Source organism: Phodopus roborovskii, unplaced genomic scaffold, assembly GCF_943737965.1.
Source record: "Phodopus roborovskii unplaced genomic scaffold, PHOROB, whole genome shotgun sequence".
Taxonomy (NCBI): Eukaryota; Metazoa; Chordata; class Mammalia; order Rodentia; family Cricetidae; genus Phodopus; species Phodopus roborovskii.
In genome coordinates, this window is record NW_026125554.1 from 4,327,884 (window position 1) to 4,354,330 (window position 26,447).

General features: G+C 41.8%; 1 protein-coding gene and 1 pseudogene across 1 annotated transcript; one reads left to right on the forward strand and one right to left on the reverse strand.

Moving 5' to 3' along the window:
* Positions 1-26,447, reverse strand: part of LOC127216534 (zinc finger protein 431-like) — a 420,225-nt pseudogene that overhangs the window by 144,654 nt on the left and 249,124 nt on the right.
* LOC127216719 (histone lysine demethylase PHF8) lies at positions 11,852-15,707 on the forward strand. Its single transcript, XM_051177535.1, has one exon. The coding sequence runs from the start codon at positions 12,511-12,513 to the stop codon at positions 15,265-15,267; it is 2,757 nt and encodes a 918-aa protein (XP_051033492.1). The 5' UTR covers positions 11,852-12,510; the 3' UTR covers positions 15,268-15,707.

Below are 26,447 nucleotides of genomic sequence, written 5' to 3' on the forward strand. Positions count from 1 at the left end.
CTCTCATGTGCATACTCACAATTACAGGCTACATGTATGTGTGGAGGTTTGAATGAAAATTTTCCTCACGGTTCTAAGCATTTAGGTGCCAGGTTGGTGGAGTTGTTTGGGAAGATTTAGGTGGTATGACTTTTCTAGTTGGAATGTATTACAGGGTATGGACTTTGGAATTAAAAGCCTCCCACCATTCCCATGTCACTCTGCTTCATGCATGCACTTAAAGATGAGTCCTCAACATCCTACTCTTGTTTCCATGGCTGCCACATGCTGCCAATCTTTCCAACCACTATGCACTCTCATTCCTCTGGAACCATACACAGCAAGACAGAAGTAATTAATACAACATGTGTGGTAACAACTGACAGTAAGAAAATGAATACATTATACCTATACTTTTTATTTTTAGTGTACCATGATAGTCATGCCAGGCTAGACTGTCTAAAGTACACCACACTGTTCATAAATACACACAAGCAAGTGCTAGTACAGAATTAGGTGCTAGATATGGTAACAGAAATGATCAACAATGATACACTTACTTATTTACACACTGGATATGCATAGAGAAGAAACCCCAATTAATTTCTGAGACAAGGTCTCTTTCTGTAGACCAGGCTGGCCTTGAATTTAAGACATCCACCTGCTTCTTCCTCCCAAGTGCTGGGATTAAAGGTGTGTGCCACCACTGGCAAGCTGGAAAGATGAAACTCCAACTTTTGTATCATCACCTGTTATCATTTACTCTCCTTAACTTCTGTTACATTTTGCAAATGGATAGTTTACTTATGTTTTGGGGTTTTTTGTTTGTTTTTTGGTTTGTGGTCTTTTGGGGGGGGCTTTTTTTGAGACAGGGTTTCTCTGTGACTTTGGAGCCTGTCCTAGAACTGGCTCTGTAGACCAGGCTGGCTTCAGACTCACAGAGATCCACCTGCCTCAGCCTCCCAAGTGCTGGGATTAAAGGTGTGCGCCACCAATGCCAGGCTGGACAGTTTACTTATTTCATCCTATTAACACTACTAAAATTCCAACCATCTCCTTATCTAGGACACATAGGAACTCTGCCATAAGTTTCTAGAATTGGAAATGGGGTATGTTTCTTTCAGTTATTAAGAGTCTGGGTCCTTGCCAACATGAAGTCTAGACAGCTTTGGTAGTGTTTGTTCATATACTAGTTGGGCTTTGGCTATGGTTTTTTGTTTGTTTATTTGCTTTGCTTTTTTGAGGCAGGGTTTCTCTGTGTAGCCCCAGCTGTACTGGAATGTACTTTGTAGACCAGGCTGACCTCCAACTTGGAGACCTGCCTGCCTCTGCCACCCAAGTGCTGGGATTAAAGGTGATTACCACCACTGCCCACCTATGGCTATGGTTTTTTGAGACAGGGTCTCTATGTAGCCCAGGCTAGCCTCCAACTTGTAATGTTCTTTCCTTCAGAGAGTTGGGATTACAAGCTATGCCACTACATCCTTCTTGATTGTGGTTTCAGAATTAACCTCCCAGACGTCATTAGACATTTGTAACTGGCTATTAAGAATATTTGGCAGAGTTTTGTGGCATATACTTTATTCCCAGCACTCAGAAGGTGGAGGCAAGTAAATATCTATGAATTCCAGGTCAGCCTGATCTTCAAAGGGAGTTCCAGAAAAGCTAATGAGACACTGTCTTAAAACAACAAACCCATGTGAATACCATAGTTTTGGTATCAGCTGACCTCCAGACGTCCTGCAAAGTATTTATTCCATTCATGTTCACAAAACATTTTTTTTCCTTGCAAATATCCTCTGCCACTATACTAAATTCCTAGTTCCTCTTTTTTATTTTTATTTTAAAACAGGCTCTAAGTTATTCAAGCTAGGCTGGAATTCACTTTGTAGCCTACATAGGCCTTCTGCTTTAGTCTCATGAGTAGTTGGAATTTCAGGTCTGAACTACCTATGTAGACTAGTCTGGCTTTGAACTCAAGAGATTAACCTGTCTCTGCCTTCTGAATACTAAGATTAAAGACATGGGCCACCGCACCAGGCAAAACCAGGCAATTTTTATGGTAATTAGTAAGTACAAATTAAGCGACTATGGTTCCCATTATCTTGTTCAAAAAAATTTTTTTTCAGTGAAGTTAAAAGAAATCAGTGTAGAAGAGGATTATAATGTATTATAATGCACCAAAACACCTGGCTAGAATATGGAATTTCTTAAGCTATTTCCAAGTTAACTAACTCGAAAGTAGTGAATGCACTTTTTTTTTTTTTTTTTTTTTTTTTTTTGAGACAAAATCTTGCATCTAGCTTAGGTTGGCCCAGAACGTGGGGTTCAGTCCAAACTGTCCTTACGTGCTCAAATATATATATATACTTTTCAGGAGAAGGTCTTGCTGCAAAGGCAGGAAGGAGAACTGAATTCTGTAAGCATTGGGGTACGTCGCTGGGGTACACGGAGCAGAGAAACCTGAGTGCAGCACCGACTCAGGGAAGATGCAGTGATTCCTCCCATTGCCAACGTTTACCTGGTCTGCTTCCTGAGCCTCTTAAGGTTTCAAGAGGATCCAGAAGTCGGAAGCCACCGGCCAAAGAGGCTGGCTTGACCTTGCTCCCACCCCTCTCAGCTGACTGTGCCAGGAAGAAAGATGGCGAGTGAGGCACATCCGCTCTGCCTCCCGGCATTCCTGATTGGACAGCGGCCGCAAAGTCACTTACCATGTCTGAGCTCCAGGTTTCCTGAAGCCCTTAGAAATGCTCCCGGTGTTGGCAGTCTAACAGCCACGGACCCTGAAAGGCCGCCTGGGACTCCCTCATCTGAAGGGATAATACCACAAAAGTCGGGTAAGTAGAAGGATAACTGGTGAGGAATCGGCGCTTCTGATTGGACAGTTCATGCTGCGCTCCGCGCTACTGATTGGATAGTAGTCAGAACCCACCCTCTACCCTCAACCAGAGCATGGTGGTGAGCTCTGATTTTAACAAGTAGGGCACAAATGTCACATTCCAGCCACAATTCTCATAGCCCGGGCAGAAATCGGCTTCTTTAAGGTCAGATTTAGTGTACCCTGGACACAACCTTAGTGAAAGGATTCATTCCTAGAGCAGTCAGTCACATAGAAAAAGGGGTGCCTAGGTAGGGCAGGGCACACTGGAAAAGAAGATCTACTGTCATGCTTAAGATGATGTCGTTTACATCAGAGCTAAAGCTTTTCCCTCCCTTTTCACTCAGTCCACACATTTTTACTCAGAAAAGAAAATTATATCGAGGATACAGCTATCCAATGTATATGGCATTGTGTTGGTTTGTTTTGCTCAACCATAGACTAATCTGGACATAGTCAATGTAGTCTTGGCTCATATTTGAAATTCAGTACGCTAGGTGTAATAAGTACATTTTTCAACTGAAGATATTTTCATTTTGTATTAGAATTATTGAAACAGAATTCCACCAAAATTGAAATTTATCTCTTTTATTGGAGAACAGGATCCAGTGTACATTATAGAAAATACTTAAGTGCTTAAATAATGACAAGTCCAGAGGCTGGCCTTATATTAATAGGAAGGCCAGATTTTATTTTAAAAAAATAATATTCCTCAAAGAATAGTGTGAAACAACACAAAAACATTCTGTACATTTATTTCTAAAATCTATAAGACAATATTTCCCTATTCTCAATAACGAATCTAACTAGTGTCTTCAGGTTTGGTTTTTTTTTTGTTTGTTTGTTTGTTTGTTTGTTTGTTTTTTTCTTCACTCAGTTATTTCAGCCTCAGTTTTTTCACTGGAGGGGGATGTGTCATATATTTAATAGCTACCTAGCCCTCTAAAATGAACACCAGTCCTGCAAAAAATAAAATCAAGAAAGATTTAATATTGAAACATGTTGTCAGTTATGGGTTGTGGACAGATGCACAATTTATTACATATTATTACACAAAAGGCAAGATCCTTGTGATCTCTAGCAAGAAGTCACTTACACCAGAAGGATGTATCTTTTGGAAGAATAAACAAAGGAAAAATAAGTGAAAAGTGAAATAAACATAAGGTTAAAAAAACCTTATTATTTGTAAGTACACAATAACAATGACTTAATATAAAAGGAAAAACTTAAGCCAATAATATAAACTTTCTCTAACTTATAATTATTATGGGATATTTGAAAGGATCTACTCAGGAAATAAAGATAACATTTGATAAAAGACAAACACACTGGTTGAAACATTAAAGAAAGTCTAATGTGCAAAAAAGAAATCTTACAGAAAACATTTATTAGAAAATAAAAAATACAAAATCCCCACTCAAGTAGAATTTTATATGTAAAATCACCACGGTGGTTAATCTACAATTTATCAACTTGACTGAATTGTGACAAGTCCAGGACATTAATAAATCACACATCTGGGTTTGTCTGTGTCATCATCTGCAAAGAATGGATGGGTTGAGACAACTGATCTAAAGAGTGTGTAAGGCAGCTTATCCTGGGGCTATTATCGCAGAACACACTCTTCCTGTATTACCCTGCCAATTCCTCTGCATCACAATACCATGATAACCCAAATAAATCATTTCTTTCCTTTGTTTCTCAGTCACCAAAACAAGAAAATTAACCGATACAAAAATATAAAGGTGAAATGAAAGAGAGAGAGATTGCTATTGCTTAGGACAGTAGAAAATTTCCAACAATTAATAAAAATTTGTTTTCTCTGGGCAGTGATGGTGCACACCTTTAATCCCAGCACTCAAAAGAATCAGACAGATTTCTGGGAGTTTGTGGCCAGACTGATCTACAGAGCGAGTTCCAGGACAGGCTCTAAAACCTACACAGACAAACAAACCCTGTCTTGAAAAACAAAACAAACAAAAAAATTAATGGTTTATCAATGAAAATAATTTTGTTTTGTTTACCTCCCTTTTTAAGATTGATTTGAAACTCATCACCTAGGTAAGGTTCCTGGCCCCTGAACTCATTGAACTCTTGGCAATCCTCTTGCCTCAGCTTACCAAGTGCTGGAATTAGAGCTGTGTGGACAACATCTGGCAACCTACTACTTTAAAAATGAAAACAAGCCTTACATATTAGAAATATGTCTTGACTTACATATGAATTAAATATGTGAAATGAAATTAAGTATGTGAAATGAAAACATGAGTTCATTAGAAATGTCACTACTGGGTTGGAGAGATGGCTCAGCAGCTAAAAGCACTGCCAACTCTTCCAGAACACTTGTGTTTAATTTCCAGCACCCACGTTGCAGCTCACTATAACTCCAGTTTCAGGAGATGTGATGCACCCTTCTGGTCTTCACGGGTACTGCATACACATGGTACAGACATAAATGCAGGCAAACACCAATACACATTAAGTGAAAATAAATAATCTTTCTTTCAAAATCAGTATTTCAAAACTGAAGCCCCTTTGCTTAAACACAACTTAGATTTACCATTTTAACAATTATTTTCAAAAATTACCAATTGCCGGGCATGATAGCATTCACTTTTAATCATAGCCATAAAAAGGTAGAGGTAGGTGGATCTCTATAGCTTGGTCTAGATTATGAGTTCTAGGAAAACCAGGGATATCTAAAGAGACTCCTGTATTAAAACAAAACCTAAAGAATGGCCATCAGAAATGAAAATGTCCAGAAGCTGAATTCATCTCCCAGAACCCACATAAAGTGGCTCACAATAGTTTATAACACCAGTTCTAGGGAATATTATGCCTTCTTCTGGTCTCATGGCCACTGGCATTCACATATACAGATATACACATGATTAAAAACAAAACCCTATATTTAAAAAAAATAAACATTCCATAAACCTATTTTAATACTGAAAGACCAATAATCATAATATGCTCATAATTTTTGTAATATTTTCTCAGGTATTGTAATTTTTGGAACATTTTATTTAAGTTATTTTATATCAACCTTTCTTTCATAAGATATATTTATAGGACTTGACAAAATGAACTGTTATAGATTTGATATAGTTTGTTACAATCCATAACATTTATAATGTATTTACTTCTGTAGATTTTAATACTGAGTGCATTCTTAGATATGGTTGAATTGAAGACTTTTACACATCTCTTTAAGTTCTAATGAGATCATCTTCTATTATGTTTGAGAATTCAAGCCAGATGATTAGAAGCATGTCTACAAACTTTATGGTGATATTCTCTTCACTGCTTATTAGAAATGTTATGTGATATGGGGGCCTTTGAAGAATCTATTCTTAGGAATAAATGGATCTGTTCATTTTTTTAAGGGAACTACATGTACTGAAGGCTTTCTTACACTGCTTACATATATAGGGTTTCACACCATTGTGAATTTGTTCATGTCTTTGACAATGACTCAAAGAAGAAAAGGCTTTTCCACATTGTTCACATATGTAAGACTTCTCTCCACTGTGAATCCTTTCATGGCATTGAAGAGAATGATGAGCAGTAAAGGCTTTCCCACATTGTTTGCATACATAGAGTTTTGCTGCATTGTGGTGACAAGAGAGCTGTCAACACTAAACACCTTACCACACTGATTACATTTCTAGGGCTTCTCTTCAGTGTGAGTCCATTCATGTATTCGAATGGAGCAGGAAGAAATAAAACCTTTCTCCGCACTGTTCACAGACATAGGGCTTCTCACCACTATGAATCCTCTCATGATAGTGGAAGGAACTGTGATTGGTAAAGGGTTTACCACAAACTTTACATATACAGGGTTTCTCGCCTATGTGACATTGTTCAAGTAAAGGCTTTCCTGCATTGCTTACATACATAGGGCTTTTCACCGGTGAGAGTTCTTTCATGCTCATGAAAATTACTCAAATAACTGAAAATTTTCTTACAGCTGTTAAGATTTCATTCCAGCCTGGGTTCTTTCATGTCTTCCAATGCTACTCAAACTAGGCAAGGCTTTCTCATCCAGGTCCTGTACATATGGTTTCCTTCCAGTGTTAGTCTTTTTATGACAGTGAAGGAAACTGTGGTTCATGAAGGCTTTACCACACTGCTTATGCACATGTCTTTTCTCTCCATTGCCAATTTTCAAATGTATTTGAATGAAGCTCTGATTCTGGAAGGCTTTCTCACATTGCTTATATTCATAGGTGTTCTCTTCATGAGAAGTACTCTCATGCTTCAGAATGCATTGGAGATGAATGAAAGCTTTTCCACATTCTTTAACTTTATAGAGACCTCTGCCACAAGGCTCACATTTATGGTGTTTGTGTCCAGTATGCACGCCAATAGGCACATTTTGGGATGAATCACCATTGAGCAAATCGTCGTGCACATGTCTTTCAAATACTTTTACTCCAGGAAGAGTTTTATTGTTCACAACTGTGCTTTACAGCCTGGCTGAAGATTTCTCCATATTCACTACCTTTATGTTTACCCAGACTGGGCACCACTTCACTTCTGTAGAAAAAGAGAAAAGAAGTAACTAAAATTTTGTGTAGGGCTGGGAAGTGGCTTGGTTGTTAAAAGTGCTTGTACTGCAAGTATCAAGACTTATGTTTAAATATCCAGCATCTATGTAAAAACTAGGCATGGCTATGAGTAGCTAAAATCCTAGCACTGAGGGGGTGGAGACAGATCCTGCCTGCTCACCAGCCCACTCACTCAGGTAAATTGACAATGTCTTGGAGAAATAAGACAGAGAGTGATGTAGGAGTACATCTAATGTCCTGCTTTGACTTCTGCTAGGGCATACATACCCATATCAAGGTAACTATTTTCTAAACATTGAGTATCATGCCTGTGGAGGCCAGAAAAGTTCATTGGATGTGGACTATTAGATGTGGGTGCTCTTAACTGTTGAGCTATCTCTCCAGACTTTAGTATTTTTGAAGTGAAGTTTTCATATAATATAAACTCACCACCTCCCCTGCCAGACTAACCACCAGGGATTGTAGGCATGTCACCATGCTTTTTATGTAGGAGTTGATGCACTCAAGAATACATATTCAAAATGCTTGGGCCACCACTATTTTGAATTTTGAAATATTTGCATATATAGTGTATCTTTGAAATTTTTAGCCAGGCAGTGGTGATGCATACCTTTAATTCTAGCATGCAGGAAGCAGAGGCATAATTGGAGGTGTTATTCTATAAATATGTTTCTCTTATTGGTTAATGAATAAAGCTCTGTTGGCCAATAGGAAAGCAAGATAGGCAGGACTAGGAGACTAGGAAGTTTCGGAGAGAGGGAGGAGGGATTCAACATGTAGGACCAAGAAAACAGAGATCCCGATCCTCTCTCTGGTAAGATAAGACCACATGGAAACACTTAGATTAATAGAAATAGGTTAATATTTAAGAAAGAGCTAGCCAATAAGAAATGCTAGTAACAGGCCAACAGCTCTTCTATCTAATATAATGTCTCTGTGTGTTATTTGGGGCTGGCGCAGCTTTGGGACCAAGCTGGGGAAAAAACAACTCATAACAGAGGCATCCAGATTTCTTGCATGTATGTTTGTATACCATCTTCTTGCCTGATCCTAGAAAAGGGCATTGGATTCCTTGGAACTGGAGTTACAAAGGGTTGTGAGCCATCAAGAGGGTGCTGAGAATTAAACTTTGTCCTCTTGAGCATCCAGTGCTCTTAATGGCTGAGCCATGTCTCCATTGCCCCACCCCCCTCATTTTTAAAGACAGGATTTCACCATGTAGCCCTGGCTGGCCTGGAACTTCCTATGTAACAGGGGCTAGTATACATACAACTCTCAGACATCTACCTGTCTCTGCCTATGGAGTGCTGAGACTAAGGATGGGTGCCATCATGACTGCTCAGTCCCATATTCTTGAAGGATTTCACTTTAATTTGGAAAGGAAAATTACCTTAGTCTCCAGGAATTTTTGTGATTATCTTCAATGTTTTGTCATTCCTGTGCTTGTGCTAAAAATAAAGAACCAGAAAAAAAATCATGATGTATTCTATCATACTAGATTCAGAGTAGTTTAATGATATAATGTGACCATTCTTGGTATAGTCTCCAAACTGATCCTTTCTATACTCCAAACATTGAACAGCATTGATGAGTAAGACAGACTGTTCTCAGATTGAGTAGTAAGGAGTGATTTTATACTTACCTGTAGAGACTAGATTCCTGAAAGTTTCCTCCATCAAATCTCTGTAGAGTTTCATCTGAGAAGGATCCAGCAAAGCCCACTCTTTCAGAGTGAAGATGACAACCACATCCTCAAAGGTCCAAGTCTCCTAGAACATACCACAGATTTCTAAAAGGAGAAGTGAGATTCACAACACAGTATATTTATCATCAACTCACATTTTATATGTTTAAAAGACCTGGGTTCCTGGGACGCTCATGGTGGAAGAAGAGAACTGACTTCCCCAAGTTGTCATCCATCCTTTGCATTGATGCTATGACACACATGAACAAATATACACATTACATTAATTGATGTAATAAAAATTTTAAAGCAAGGAAAAGTGACAGTGGAAGACACCCTATACTAACCTGTGGCTTCAATATATGAAAACATGGGCAAGTGCACCCACACTCACAAATGTACATATATTGCTTACACGCACACACACACACACACACACACACACACACACACAGAGAGAGAGAGAGAGAGAGAGAGAGAGAGAGAGAGAGACAGAGAAGCTTTAAAAGAGATCTAGTCTATCATGATTTGGGAGGAAAAGGTGTCATTTTCTCCCAATTAATACCATTCACCTTATAATACAGTCATAAAATTTTCTTTAAAATCTGCAACAGAGAAACCAGTATGCTGTTGCCCCTTTCCTTGGGACAGCTCATTTGCTAAATCAACTTCTGCTTAAACTGTCTATCTCCCTTGGTTTAATTCTCTTCCTCACAAAAATAGGAACTGGTCTCTCTCCTTCCATCTGGTACTTGTCTGATCCCATCTCATGGTACTGCTCCCCACCAGACCTTCCAGACTGCCCAGATAGACTACCTGTATTCTCCTTCTCTTTATAGGGTTATCCCAAAGACCCATGGATGCTTGACAGATTTCTGCCAGCTGCCTGACTGTGACCCTCCAGTTGTCCTGTCCAGCCTTGAGGCCCAGAACAAGCACACAATACCAGAGAAATCTGGTTCCAAGCCCATTGACAAAGCCACTAAAGGTATCAGACTGGCTGACAAGCAGAAGAGCTGAAACAGAGGCTGTAACTTTAACTACCAACAGAGGAGATCAGTATTCCAACCCTGCTATGATTTTGTTTTATATGTATGGCTGTTTTGCCTACACATATATTTATGCACCATTTGAATGTCTGGTGGGTGTGGAGGCCAGAAGAAGGTGTCTGACCCTGTGGGACTGAAATTAAAGACTGTTGTGAACCACTGTGTGGGTGCTTGGAATCAAATTCAAGTTCTCTAGAGGAATAAGTGCCCTTAACTGCTGAGCCATCTCAACTTCTTAAACACACACACACACACACACACACACACACACACACACACACACACACAAACCTTTATTTATCCTCTCTGTGTGGGCACAGTGCATGGAGGTCTGAGGAAATTGTGAGATTCGGTTTTCCCTTCCACCATGTGGGTCCCAGGATTTAAATTCAGGTCTTCAGGCTTGGACATTTCACCAGGCCAGGCTGTCAGTTTTGAATGGGGTCCAGAGCATCATAATTCAGTATGTGGTGATCACAGATGGCAAAATCTCAAGAAAAAAATTGAAATTAAGCCCAGATGCACATAAAGAGGGTAGTATTTCTAATTAAATACCACTTATTATAGCAATACAATATTGATCAACACCATGATAAGAAATATTTTATTTTCATTCATTGGCTTAGATTAGCTCATGGCATATAAAACTTGCTCAATAAATGTGTTAATTGAATAGAGTCTTTACATTTATTTTACTACATTAAAGGGGAAAATCTGCATGGAATCTTAGTATCAAAACAATGATTAGACCAATTCCACCTCTCTCTGTCTGTCTTGTTCTTCGTTTTATTAATATGAGAGTATCTTTAACTAATTGCTTAATTAACCAATTAATATGCATGTGTTCTGCTGCAATACTTGTGGAAGTCAGAGTACAACTTGTGACAATTTGTTCTCTCTCACTACTATGTGAGGTTGGATATTGAACTTAATGTCCTTGGTGAGAAGAGCCTTTATTCTGATACCTTACCAGACAGTTATATTCTTTTTGTCTACTTGTTTATTTCTGTGTTTGTATTTCGAGACAGGGTTTCCCTATTACTTTGGAGCCTGTCTTAGAACTAGCTCTGTAGACCAGGCTGGCCTCGAACTCACAGACATTAGCCTGCCCCTGCCTCCTAAATGCTGGGATTAAAGGTGTGTGTCACCAACGCCCTGCTTCAGGAAGTTATACTCTTGATGTCGCTGTCTGCAGTCCCTACTCTCCTCCCACAAAATCCTGGGTAATAGCATCTCGAAGGTTATCCTCAGATGCCTGCTGGCTACAGGCACAAAGCAAGGCAGATTGTGATTCTGAAAGTGCAAGGTTCCAAGCTTTACTATGACAATCCCAGAATTCATTGTGCGCTGTCTTTTGGGGCGGGGTCAGCCCCCTCAGCTTCTGCTTAGGGAAGTCCTGGGGCTTACTCTGTTCTGGGTTGAGGAGCCCCTGCAGCCTTGAGACTGAGGAGGTTCGTTGTGGGGTTTGCAGCCCTGGACATTCCTGTCAGGTCTGAGGTATGAAAAGCTTTATTTGGGTCATGGATTCGTAAAGAGCTTCTCGTAAGTTTTTGGGGTTACCAGGATAGTTTTGTCAATTTCAGAATCTAAGATGAAGTCTCTTGTCAAATGAAGATACAGGAGAGTCCTTGTCACTCTGTGGCGGCTGCTGCAAAGAAATGCCTGACATTTGGAGCTGTGAAAAAAAAAAAAATCTTCGTTTAGTATCAGGATTCGAGGGAAGTTTTTTCTTCATTTACAGCAGTTTTGAAGAGATCTATTTTATCATCGGGGTGTGAGGAGATTCCTGTCATGTTTAAAGTTCAAGGGGATAACGATACTCATTACTGGCCCAGAAGAAATACTATTTAAAACGAAGAGAAGGTTCGTTTTGTCTTAGAACCCAACTCCAGGACTGTGACTTGAGTGCCTAGTCTCATATACCTTGTTCTAAAAGATTCTGAGACAACTTTCTAATAACTTGGCCAGACATCAAAGGTCTACAGCTCTAATCCCTCCTGTTTTGAGGATATGGGCGGGTCTCTTCCCAAGCCCCTCCCCTTCTTTATGATGTAGTTTGTGTCATAATACCGGGAGTGGAGAATTCTAGAACCTGGGAAGCAAGAGGCCAGCAACAGCGCAGTTACAGGCGCTTCTGAGAGGCTTCAGGTGTTTATATGAAACTCCAGAAAGCCACCTCTGACTTCAGGGCCAAAGAAAGTGGGCCCGTAAGGGCTCCACGGGAGAGCAGGGCCCCAAACTCTCTGATCTCAGTGAAAGAAATTCTGAAGGCTGGGTCCCAGCGACCCATCATCCGCCAGTGAGGGTGCTTGCCGATACCTTCTTGTCCTACCATCTCACTCTGTGAAGATGGCCTCAGTGCCTGTGTACTGTCTCTGTCGAAAGCCGTATGATGTGAACCACTTCATGATAGAGTGTGATATGTGCCAGGACTGGTTTCATGGGAGTTGTGTTGGCATTGAAGAAGAGAAAGCTGCTGACATTGACATCTACCACTGTCCAGACTGTGAGGTCTTACATGGGCCTTCCATCATGAAAAAATCGCATGGATCTTGTAAAGCGCATGAAGCTCTCAAGAGGGAGCCAGTGATGACAGGGAGCCCTGGGTTTATTCACCAGCTACAGGGTAAGACTTTTGACAGTTCTGATGAAGTGATTTTGAAACCCACCGGAAGTCAGCTGACAGTGAAATTCCTGGAAGAGAAAAGCTTCAGTACACCCATCCTTGTCTTGAAGAAGGATGGATTGGGAATGACACTTCCCCCACCATCATTCACAGTCAGAGATGTGGAACAATATGTCGGTTCTGACAAAGAGATCAATGTGATTGATGTGGCCTGTCAGGCTAGTTGCAAGATGATGCTGGGTGATTTTGTGAAATATTACTACAGTGGGAAGAGGGAAAAAGTCTTCAATGTTATCAGTTTGGAATTCTCTAACACCAGGCTTTCTAACATGGTAGAGATGCCCAAGATAGTTAGTAAGCTTTCCTGGATTGAAAACTTATGGCCAGAAGAGTGTGGCTTCGAAAGACCTAAAGTGCAGAAGTATTGCTTTATGAGTGTACAGCATAGCTACACAGATTTTCACATTGAATTTGGTGGCACTTCAGTCTGGTACCATGTGCTTAAGGGTGAGAAAATCTTCTACTTGATCTACCCAACAGATGCTAACCTGACTCTTTTTGAGTGTTGGAGAAAATCCTCTAAACAAAAAGAGATGTTCTTTGGTGACCAGGTGGACAAGTGTTACAAGTGTTCTGTGAAGCAAGGGCAGACACTTTTCATTCCTTCAGGATGGATCCATGCTGTATTGACCCCTATGGAGTGCCTAGCATTTGGGGGAAACTTTTTACACAGTCTTAACATTGAAATGCAGCTCAAAGCCTATGAGACTGAGAAGCAGCTGACCTCAGTAGACCTCTTCAAGTTTCCCAGCTTCGAGACCATCTGTTGGCACGTGGGAAAGCAAATTCTGGACATCCTTGGAGGTTTGCGAGAGAATGGGAGACGACCTGCTCCTTACCTGGTTCATGGTGGTAAAGCTCTGAATGTGGCCTTTCAAGCCTGGACAAGGAAAGACGCTCTGGCAGACCACAAAGATGCGATCCCAAAGACAGTGCAGACCATACAGCTCATGGAAGATCTGGCTAGGGAGATCTGTTTGGCCGAAGATACCTTCCAACAGAACACCCAGAAGGTGAATACAACCTTTGGGGTCCAGCAGCTCTTCCCCACTGATTCCTCTTCCTTAATGAGGCCAACTCATCTCACTTCAGTATCTAAGCCTACATTATCACTACCCTCCACAAGTGGTTCAAAAAATAAAGGCCCAAAGCATAAGGACATCTTCAAGAAGGTCAAACAAAAGGACAAGGAGTGTCAAGTCTTGGGATCTGATGATCAATGTATGGATAATCCTATGGATGTAAACAATTATCAAGTACTTATGGCAGGCTCTTCCCAGAAAGTAGAGTTTGATATCACTAATACCTGCTTGAATGACTCAGGTGATGACTCAAAATCTGACAGTGTCTATGATGGGAATGAGAGCCCCATGGCAGTGTCGATGGCTAATGGTGGAACCAAGAGGGTGAAGAGTTTGTCCAAGTCTTGGAGAGCCAAAAACATAAAGAAGGAAGATAATCCAAGGTTGGTGAAAGAACAAGTAATTGGAGACAAGTTTGACTTGGATTCAAATGTTGAGCTGCAGATTGAGGAGGAACTGGGAAAAGAGAAAATAAGCCTGGTAGTAAGACCAAATATTCCCCCAAATTTGCCCCAGGTGAAATTTTGCTCTGGCCAAAACCAAATTCATGAACAAGGGGATTCTGTGATCACCTCTGAGAACTGTAAAACAGATAATGAAATTATGGAAGGGGTTGAAGACAAGATATGGAATGGAAGTGGATCTGGTGGAATTCTTGATCCACTTAAGGTCGGGGAACAGATGGAAAGATTTGGCTGTGTTGTCCTCACGGAGGATGCAGACTCTTCCAGCAATAAGGAGGCTATCCAGGACATTGTGATCATACCTGAATTACGGTCTTCATCTTCTTCACCAGCTCCCTCCAGTCTCCAAACCTGGTGGAGTGAAGGGCAGGGCCAAAGCCATGGGAGCTCCAGCAGTGGCTTGGGCATGGTACCTAATAGTCTTGTTTCTCAGCACATCCGATGGAAATGGCCCATCAAGCGGCTAGCATACTGGAAAACTGAAAGCGCAGAGGAGCATGACAGGGCGAATAAGCAAGACAACTTGGGAACATGCTTAAAGGATTCTGAGCGTATCTACCTATTCCTGGAGTCTGATGATGATGATGATGACGACGATGATGACAATGACGACGATGACAATGATGACGATGACGATGATGATGACGATGATGATGATGATGATGACCCTGTTTTGAGATCTCTACCAAAGAAAAGGAAGATATCAGATGATGCCCCATGGATTCCTAGCGCACGTGTGATCCCACCACTACCAAAGCAGGACCGTCCTATGCGCAAGGGAACCCGTGTTGTCTGCACTGAGGTTGGTTTGCCTGCAGCAGCTACAAAGTTGGCACAGCAGGTGAAGAACATGAAGCTGACTCTAAATGACTAGTCCAGGGTAGGGCAGCTAGTAAATGGAGAAAATAAGACTTAGACCCCTGTCCTCAAATGTCAGCTTCCCTGTAGCATGATACTTAAGTTAATATGTATTTTAGTAATACTATCCCATTTAAATGAAACTTAATAGGGTTGTGTTTTTTAATAGGATGTTCTATAGAGCTGTAGAGTTTCTTAGAAATGTCTTCCAGGCTGTTATTTGGACCCAGAAGAGATTAAGCAGGTCAAGAGGCTCTTCTCTTACTAGAACCTGCCCTCTGTCATTTATATCTCAGTGTCATGTGTAACTTGGAAATAAAGGCTTTACTACTTTAAATATACCCCCAAACAAAGAAAACAAACAAAACAGCCCACAAAAATAAAATACCCACCAATATCTGTCTTGGGACTACATATTCTTAGTAATACTTGAGATCCAATTTTGAACCTTTGCTTGTGTCTAGGAATTCCTACTGGGATAGACAACCAAAATTGAAGCATTAGAATCCCACTGTTACCAGTTTTGACCAAGAATATACTGCAGATTTTATTTCCCAAACACACATGAGACTGGTCAATCATCAAGCTGTTTTATGAAGTCTCAGATGCATAATGAATGATTGAAATCTTCAGAACAATAAAATGATATCTTGCTTAATACAAATAAACAATTGGAAACTTCTTTATTATTGTTTGGATATGGCATGTCTACTAAAGATTCATATACCCAAGGCTTGTGCCCAATGCAGCCAAGTTCATACCTGGAGGTTAAAGGGAATAACTTAGGCTGTAAGTGCTCTTATTTCATAATTGCAGTACTTCACTGTGAGCCTCATAAGTGAACTGATGCATGGAATGGTTGGAAAGTAGTTAGCAAAACTTATTTGGAAATAGTACTACCATAACCCTGAATTGTGGATTTTTTTTCCCAAGCACTTTGCTTTCTGATTGTGATGTTCTGCCCCATCATTGGCTCAAAGAAACAGAGCCAGTCGACCATGCACTGAAACATTTGGAACCATAAGCCTAAGTAAATCCACCATTAAGTTGCTATTTTTACCTACTGTAATGTTTTTCTTTTTGTTTCATTTTGAGATGTGGTTTCTCTACATAACCCTAGCTGTCCTAGAATCCACTATGTAGACCAAGCTGGCCTCAAACTCACAGAAATCTTCCTGTCTATGTCTCCCAAGTGTTCAGTTTAAAGGCATGTGCTACCTGGCTTTCTGGCTTCTTAGATACTTTGAAAAAGATATTTGTATTTTATTTTATTTTATTTCTATGAGTGTGTTTCTGTTGTTTTCATGCATACCATGTGCATGTCTAGTGCCTGAAGAGGTCAGAAGAGGGTATTTGATGATCAGGAACTGGGTTGTGAGCTGGCTAAGGTGGGTGCTGGGGACATAACTCAGGTTCTCCGCAAGTGCAGTGAGCACTCTTAACCACTGAACCATCATCACTCCAGCCCCATTTTTTAGAAACTTTTTTTTAGCATTAATAAACATCTTATCAATGCACTAATTTCTTTAAGACAGCACTAACAGAGTGTTGAAAATATTATTAAAATGAAAATAGAATTTAATGTGTTCACACATATACAGAAGGTCAGTTAATCATGCAGTAGCGAGAAACCATAGCCTAGGGCCGAGGAGAAGGCTCAGCTAGTAAAAGCACTTTCTGCCGAAGCCTGATGATCTATGTTTGAGCTCTGAAATCCGTGAAAAGAAAAACCTAGGGGCATATGTATAAGTCTGCAATTATTTTGACACTCCTCCAGCAAGAGAGGATAGAGGCTTGCAGGCCAGCTAGTCTGGAGTACACCATAGCAGCACAAACAACAGACAAGTTCTTGCTTCAACAAGTAGCACTTGACACCATTTCTAGAATTGTCTTCTGACCTCCACTCTCAATCTGTGCCACCTCCTTCTCGTATATACACGCACACACGCACACACACACACACACACACACACACACACACACACTAAATTCATAAAAATGGGAAAATTGCAGTTAGTGTATGAAGCAACATATAAAATTACATATTAAAGTGTAGAAGTTGATTCTGATCATCAGCTTGATTGAAACAAATAAAACCACTTGGGGAATTAATGAACATACTTTGGCCTGTCTCTGAGGGCTTTTGCAGGAAGGCTTAACTATATTAGATGTGTCCCGCTTTGAAAGTGGGCAACACCACCCTATAGGTTGGGGGCTCAGACTGAAAAGGTGAAAGGACCAAGGTGGCTCCATACTCCTGTTTCCTACTTGACCACTGTGATGCAAATAAGCAGCTTTCTATCACCATGTCTATCCCATCTCCCTACCATAATGGACTGAATCCCTTGAATTGTGAACCAAAATACATCTTTCCTTCATTGAGGGGCTTCTATTGGTCATAAGAATGAGAGAAGTACCTAATGCCAAAGGTAAAGAGAAAACTTGAAGACTGAAAAGTCAGGTGCAATGGTATGTTTGGGTTTAAGGGAGGGAATCTCCAGAGACTGGGATGGATCATTTGGGAAGAATATTTGATGCCTAAACATGTGACTATGTTTGGATCCCAGCACCCATAGAAGAAGTCAGAAATGACAAATGTACCTGTAACCTGTCAGAAGCTGTCTTTCTGGGGCCCAGCATAGTGGCCCCAAGTTCATACCTGAGTGGGGGTGTGTGGATGAGGGAAAGGCTAGCTATAGATGATAAAGAAAAGACAGAGACACAGAATAAAAGTCAGGAGAACAGACCAGTCAATACTGAAATGGCACAAGTTTATTTTTCACCACACTAATATACCTTAACCAAAAAGGGTAACTTGGTATCATGTACACGGAACAGACTTTTCTTCCTCACTTATTCTAAGGGTTCAGTAACCACACCTTAGATTCAACTTCTTGTTCCCTTGCCTTAAGGATCAGGAGCAGCCACACCTCAGATTCAGGTGTGTTGTTATTTAGAATAAGACAGCCAAACATCCTACTGTAGCCACACCTTTGACCTTTAGGTCTTATACTTGCTGAGAACAGTTTTGAACTCTCTGTCCTTGTGCCAAGATGGAATTCAGCCATCTTTATGGATACCAACATATCCCACCTTCTTAATATAATTAATAAAACTCCTGCTTCTACTACAGGACAGATGTGTCTGTCTTAGGTTGTCTTCTTCCACCTTCCAGCCTTGACCGTCATGTGTGTAGTGTCTTCGGTTGTCTGGAAGTAAAAAGAACTTACACATCCCTGGTTACCAGCCTCTCTGAGCCAACTTTTCTCATCAAGAGTTCATAAGCAAGCTAGATAATGCATATTCTTTCATGCTATAGCATCTCCTGCAAAATGAGAGGATGAATGAAGATAAAATGGCCTTTAATATTGGTTTGGGATGTCCTGAGTGGCTTTAGCTATACCAAAATCTAAATCTGCCTATTTAATTACATTGTACCCAATGATTCATAAGCATCATGTCTAATAATTTTTGTGAATTACAGGTTTTCAAAGTATGACCTGAAAATTGTCTGGATTTCCTCAGTGTCCATTGTTATGTCCCCCTATTCATTTCTAATTTTGTTTATTTGCATCTTTTCTCTCTCTGCTTTTTGGTTAGTTTGGGTAAAGGTTTGTCCATCTTGTTGATTTTCTCAAAAAACCAACTCTTTGTTGCATTGATTTTTTTTTTTTTATTGTCTTCCTGGTTTCTACTTTATTGATTTCAGCCCTCAAATTGATTATTTACTAGTGTCTACTCCTCCGAGGTGAGCTTGCTTCTTTTGTTCTAAGAATTTCAGTGCTGTTATGTGACTATCCTTCATTTTCTTCATATGGGCACTTAGTGCAATGAACTTTCCTCATAGCACTGCTTTCAAAATATCCCATAAGTGTAAGGAGTATGGGTTTTTCCGCCTGCTGCCGCCGAGTCAGCCCCAAATAATGCACAGAGACTCTGTATTAGATATTATGCTATTGGCCAGGTACTAGTTTCTTATTGGCTAGCTCTGCCTTAGTTATTAACCCATTTCTGCTGATCTATGTATGTCTCTTGCCGGGGAGCCGACGGCATACTGCTTTTTTCAGACTCTCCATCTTGACTCCTCCTTCCTACTATTTCCTCCTTGTCTCCTAGTCCCTCCTATCTTCCTTTCCCATTGGCCAACAGTGCTTTATTATTAACCAGTATGAGAAACATATACAGAATGACATCTCCCATCATCTCCTCTTTTCTGTCTAAACAAAAACAAGGGTTTTAACCTTAACATAGCAAAATATATTATACAACAGTTATCAAGTAAGAATCACAGTTAACAATATTTAGTCCATTAACATTTAGCAAGATTTGAAGAAAATATTTCATCATCTATTCTATCTTTGTGTGTCTAAAGTCTAAGTAACTTATCTTTAATCCTAACTAATGAAAACTATAACCATAACTATCTGTGTTCAACTCCTTCAAAGACCACAGAAGGATAATATATAAACTCTAGAAATGACAGAGACAACTCACTGCCTGGTCACCCGAAGTTCTTTTGTAATCTTCCATCTTCAGCCCATAGGCCATAGTGTGTCTGGCAGACTCTTCAGCAAAGCAGGAGACTTAAACTGTCTTCTTGTATTGGCAGTTTGTCCGTCACTTTTCTCTGTGTCGTGCAGACTGTCTGGTAGACTCTTCCATGAAGCAGGAACTCTGTAGCAATGTCCATCTTGAATCAGCAGTCACTTTTCTGTGGATCCTGCATGTCCAGTTTATACAGCATAAAGTCAAACAGTCCAGACAAGAGTAATATCTTGTCCAAATAGCTAGTTTTGCCATATTGAAAGTAAACTCCATAGCAAGTTTCTTTAATGTACATCTTCCTTTTTGATGCAGGTGGTGTTGCCAGGAGCAGTTATGTTTCCCTGTCAAGAAAAACCCTAAATGATTTTAAATGCCATGTTCTGTAGGTCTTTGAAAGGTTTGAAGAATGCCTATTCATCTCAAATACATCTCTGTATAACTAGAAAACCTAACTCACCTAACTACAGTTTTGACTATTATAGGTAACTGTCTATAATCTGTACTAAATTACATTTTTAAATGAGCTATATAAACACAATACCTAAATGAGAGGAGAAATATACATATCACAAAATTGACGTTAAATTTGTATCAATAAATGAAAATCCATTTTAAACAGTGTTCATATCTATACCATAATCCCCTTTTTACCTTTAAAGAGATTGGTTGGCTCACAATCCTCTTTAATTCCATGCAGTGTCAGGAGTTCCTCCATCCGCTGCACATCAATAATGTATAGGATAGAGATACACACTTGCAGGGAAAACATTCCTAAATATATATTCATGTGGGTATTGGTCTTTCAAGGATGTCTGTGTGTTGTGTTAGGTGGGTTAGAGGTCACAGTCCCAGAGGGAGGAGAGAAACTAAGGAATGTTGGCTTCGTAGTGAATGAAAAAAATAAAAAGGAAAGGATATGACTGCCCTTTAGGTGTAGTAGAGGTGAAAGTTTCCTGTAGACAAAAGGAGAGCATAGCCAGAGTCAGAGGTATCTGAGAGAGTCCAGAGTGGATATGACCCTGAGCCATGTGAGGAGAAGGGGGAAAGAGGGGAACCAGGTGCAGCAGCTAGGATGCCAAAGGTACAAAAGGAAGGGGGACCAAAATGGTTGGATCATAAAGGGAGGGGTCCCAGGACCCCTGGGCTGGAGGCTCATGTGGGGGCAGGGTACACAAACCAAAAGGACTCTGTAAGGCTCTGAAGACTGGGAAAACCTGGATGCAGGTTCACTTTGATATGTTAAATAAGCACCTCAGCCATATGTCCCAGGGTTTGAGAGTTAACTCTTAGAAGGTCTCTTTCTTTTGGTAAGTTGAGCTAGGTAGTAAGTGGGAATTTGCAAAGTATATGTCTGGCCTTTTAGGTAAGAAAGAGGGAAAACATCTCAGTGTATGGTAAGGGTGTTTTGATGCACTAGGCTACTTTGCAAAGAGTACTGCTACTGAAATTCTTAGGCTCAGAGCCTGGGCCCTGGCAGCCCTAACCAGTTAGACTACCCATCCTGTCCTCAGTAGGCCTAATAGGAGACATCCTAATAGGAAACCTAAAAGCATATCTTTGGGTATTTACACTCACCCTTTTTAGGCCAGATCTGAATTTGACAAATGAGACATAATGACACATAAAGACTTCTCAGGGTAATTTCAAGATGGGGACTGCTATACCGAACAAACACATGCTTTGAATTGGCTAAAGCAGGAGGATTGCCAGAGTTTGAGGTCAGTATGGGTTACATAGTGAACACTAGAACAGCCAGAGTGCAGAATGTAAGAATAGGTCTTTGGGAGTGTGGGAATGTACCTCAGTTGGTGGAGTGCTGGCCAAGCACACCACTAAACAGGGTTGGTAAAGACCAGGCCTAAGACTCTCCTGGTGAAAACAGGAGGAAATTTAGTTTAAAGTCATCCTCATCTCATCTCCTGGCTGACTTTGCTTACATGAGTTTCACTCTCAAAACAGCAGCAAGATACATAGCAAAAGTGATGGAAGCCACACACAGTGGTACAAACTTGTCTGGATGTGCATTTCTGGAGAAAAGTGTTAGACTTAAATTTTATTGTGTGTACATGGGGGTTGTGTGCATGTATGTCTGAGCACCATGTGTGTCCCTATGTGCCTGATTTGCACAGAAGCCAGAAGAGGGTATTTGGCCCCCTGAAACGAGTTATAGATGGTTGTGAGTCAACCATGCAAATGCTGGGAATGGAACCCAGGTCATCTGCAAGGGCAGCAAGTGCTCTTAAGCATGGAGCCATCATTCCAGCCCTGATCCCTGTTAACAGTGACCAAAGGATTAGGAGTTAAAGGCCTTCCTTTACTATCATGACTATGTAGTAAGTAGCACTACACTGAATATGGTGGTGCACACCTTTAATTCTAGGATTTTGCAGGCAGAAGCACTTGGATCTCTGTGAGTTAGAAGCCAACCTACCTAGTCTACATTAACAATTTCCAGGCCTGCCAGGATTCCACAGTGAGACCCAGTCTAAGAAAATGAAACACACACACAAACAAAATAAACAAACCAACAAAAATACTTTTATTTTAGCTGGTCTTATATTTTGATACTATCTCACACTACAGCCAAAGTTGACTTCCATTTCCTGAAAGTTCTCCTGTCCCAGCCTCCCTGATGCTGAGGTTACTGGCCTGGGTTTCATTGGAATTTTTACATTTTACTGATTGATTGATTGATTGATTGGTTGGTTGGTTGGTTGGTTTTAATTGTCTTTCCTGAGGTAGGTTTTCTCTTTGTAGCCCTCGATGTCCCAGATCTCCCTATGTAGAACAGGCTGGCCTCAAACTCAGAGATCAGCCTCCCTCTCCCTTCTGAGTTCTGTGATTAGAGGTGTGTGCACTACCACCTGACTTAAATTTTATTTATTATTGGTATTGAAAGGATGGAAAATACAGCTGTCTTCCGATCGCTTCTTCCAGAAGGTGTAGGTGGGCTCGCTCTCTCTCTCTCTCTCTCTGGTACTCCCCAGGTGGGCTTAGGTGCATCAGAGGTTCAATGTCTGTAGCTCTTGGTGATCCAAGCTCTCTAGGAGGAGTCTCCTCACACAGGGCCCTGGCGATGGAGGTCAGAGATCCTGAAGGCTGGGACACAGGATGTTCTGTGGGCTGATAGGCAGATCTAGCTGGGGCCTGGCACTCTCCAGCTGAAGCCTCTATAGCAGAGGCCTGACGATGGGGGTCAAGAATCCAGCCAGCAGGAACTCAGAGGGAACTCCAGTAGAGGACTGGCAGTGGGGGTCAGAGACCAGGCAGGTGGGGATTCTGGGTGGTACAGCAAGGATAGGCAGGTCTAGTGTGCTCAGAGCAGCTCCAGGAAGTTCCTTGAAGGTGGCAGGATTGTTGGCTCCACCCTCTGTCCCAGTGATCAAACAGAGAGCTGAGACAGTAGGCAGGGTAGGGCACAGGATAGGGAGAGGGCAGGCGCTTGGTGGGTGTGGGTGTGTATCAGAGCTCCAAGAGCACTCTCGATGGGGATAGGACACAGCGGGAGGGAGAACAGGGACAATCCAGGAAGTCCCCAGAGAAGGGGTGGGGGATTCCACCTGAATTGGTCCCAGACTCAGCACTAGCCGAGGCCTGGCGATGGGAGTCAAAAATGATGGGGGTCAAACACTAGGCTTATATTTAGGATGTATCCGCACTGATTGGGCGGATCTAGCAGGGCGAAGTCTTTCTTTTCATACTTTAGTTCTATATTGAATCCTTGGAAATGTATCATCATGAACCCCAACTGCACCCACCTACCTGTCCAGCCATACCCTCATCTCATCCCTGCAGCACCTACTGCCCAAAGAAATTTATTTTAAAAATCAAACCAAACCAAAACAAGGAAGCAAACAAAAATAAAACAAAACCTCAACAAAACAAACAACAAAGAACCTCTTTGCTCTACCATCTTTTCCATCTTTCCATTTTTCCTGGTAGGATTTGGAGATTTGGTATTCCACACAGTCTATCCTTTTGTCCAATCAGCTTTACTGATTACAGGTGTTCAGCTCACTGAGTCATTGGTTTTGTTCAAGGCCTCTGGTTTCTGGTGTTACATCATCATTAGATGCACTGAAACTCCTCTTGGTTATTGTGCAGCTGCCCAAGTCATGGAGACAGAGACTACTGCTCCATAGGACCAGTCCCTTCATGTCCTCCAGTAGATCCAAAATTGTGTAAATGTTAAGGTGTGCCAATCCTGTGGTCTGAGTGGTAGCTGAGCTGGTCAGTCTAGGCAATTGGGGTTTTCCCCTTAGGAAAGGGGTGGGTGGAGCCAGTTCCCTGATGCCCAAGTCTTCAGGATAAATCCACCCTCACCAATGAGGGTTGCAGCCAGCTCTTGAAGTGTCAAGTGAGAGGCAGGAGCAGCTATCCTGTGGCTAGCCAAGGGTGGGGATGGCTCAGCATGGCCCTGATTTCATAGCACATGGTACCTGTGGTCTCCTGAGGTGTCAAGGAACATAGACAACAATACAGAGCCCTGCTGCAGCAGGACCACAGACCCAGAATTTGCCCTCAGTAGGAGCTTGGGCCCAAAGGGCATCTTGGCTCCAGGTAGAAGCACAGGCCACTTAGATCAGTATGGCTCTGGTGGCAGCATGGCTCCCAGACACCAACAAGTCTACAGATTACAGACTTGACACCAGGCCTCCATGTAACTTTGCTGGTGACACAGCGCCTAGGTGGGGTAGGAGCAAAGACTCTGCTATGGTTACCACCAGCAGCCAGGTCTGGATGTCTTTATTGCACCAGGTGGCAGTGTAGGCCACTCAGATTGGCACAGCCTCTACAGCAGTGAAGACCTTAGACCCTAACATGGCAAAGGATCTTTGGCATTCACATGTCCTTCTATAGTAATAGAACCTCACCAACACAAACTGTTGCTGCAGTAGGGCCATGGACAGACATGGCCCTCAGCTGTAGCTTTGGTCTACACATCACCATGACATCAAGTAGCAGCACAGGTGGCTCAGATCTGCATGGCCCTTGCTTCAACATGAAGTCAGGTGGCTGACCTGACCCTGGGTGGCAGCATAGGCCATAGGCTTCAACACAGGCCCAGGATGTGGTAGCACCATGAAGCCAGACATGGTTCTCAGCAGCAATCTGGGTCCATTATGTCATCATGTCCATGGTGGTGGTACAGGCCAGAATGGCTCTGGCAGGAGTGCAGCCCACATACATCAACATGGCCCCAGAGGCAGACCCCAGGAATCCACATGGCCCTCCTGCTATCAGGAGCCATGGATATCAACAGATCCTCGCTGTTATGGGGTCATGACTTCAATATGGGCCTTGGTAGCTTCCCAAGACCAGATGACAGCCCACAGACTCCAACAAGGCCACAGGCTGTGGCTCAGACACCGGGCCTGTGTGTGTGGCCCCATAGACTCCGGCTGTGGTGGAGGCACAGACCCAGACATGGTCAGCAACAGAGGGCCAGGTCTGGATGTCACCGTTGCCACAGGTAGTGACAAAGGCCACCCAGATTGGCATTGCCTGTGGCAGTACAGATTTAGACACTGTCTTAGGATTTTTATTGCTTTGAAGAGACATCATGACGATGGCAACTTTATTTTTGATTAATTTTATTCAAATTAGAATCATATTTTTTTTGTATCAATTCCAGTTCCCTCTCCCTCCTATCCTCCCATGCCTCCCACCCACCAACCCATCCCATCCCCCTGAAGGCCTCATGAAAGTCTGTCACATCATTTGGTGCAGGACCTGGGCCCTACCCCCTGTGTCTAGGCTAAGAAAATATCCCTTCATGGGGAATAGGCTCCCACAAGTCATGCACTAGGGAGAAATACCGATACACCTCCTGACACCCACGTTGTGGGGTCTGAGTCGGTCCTATGGTCATTCGCCATGAACTCCCACTTGCTCAGGTCAGCTGTTTCTTTTTTGCTTGTTTGTTTTTGAAGTTGTTTTTTTTTTTTCTCATTATTTTTCTTATTTTATACATCTATCCCAGTTCCCTCTTCCTCCTATCCTCCCATGCCCCCTTACCCCCCCTCCCATCCCATTCCCCACCCACTCCACAGGGAGGGTGAGACCTAGGAGGGATCATCAAAATCTGTGAAGTAATTTGGCGTAGGGTACAGGCCCTCCCTCCTGTCTCTAAGCTAAGGAAGAATGTGATCCATGGGGAATGTACTCCCAAAGTGTTTTTGTGCACCAGAAATACATCATAGTTCCAGGCCCATAGACAGCCCAAGCCTTCAAATTGAGACTCATGTTCAGGGGGTCTGCAGTCCAATCCTGGTTTCCCAGATATCAGTCTGGAGGGGGTCCATTATCTCCCCATTGTTCAGATCAGCTGTCTCTGTGTGTTTCTGTAGCCTGGTCTTGACCCCTTTGCTAATCACTCCTCCCTCTCTGCAACTGGATTCCAGCAGTTCGGCTCAGTGTTTAGCTGTCTCATTATCAGGAAAGGGCATTTAAGGAAGCCTCTCCACTGTTGCTCAGACTGTTAGTTGGGGGTCATCCTATTAAGTCTCTGGATATTTCTTAAGGTTACTTTTCTCTTCAAACCTATAATGGCTCCTTCCTTCTATTATGGTATCTCTCTCTCTCTTCTCTGGAGATTTGCATTGTAAGCTGGTGATCTTTGCTCTATGTCTAAAATCCATATATGAGTGA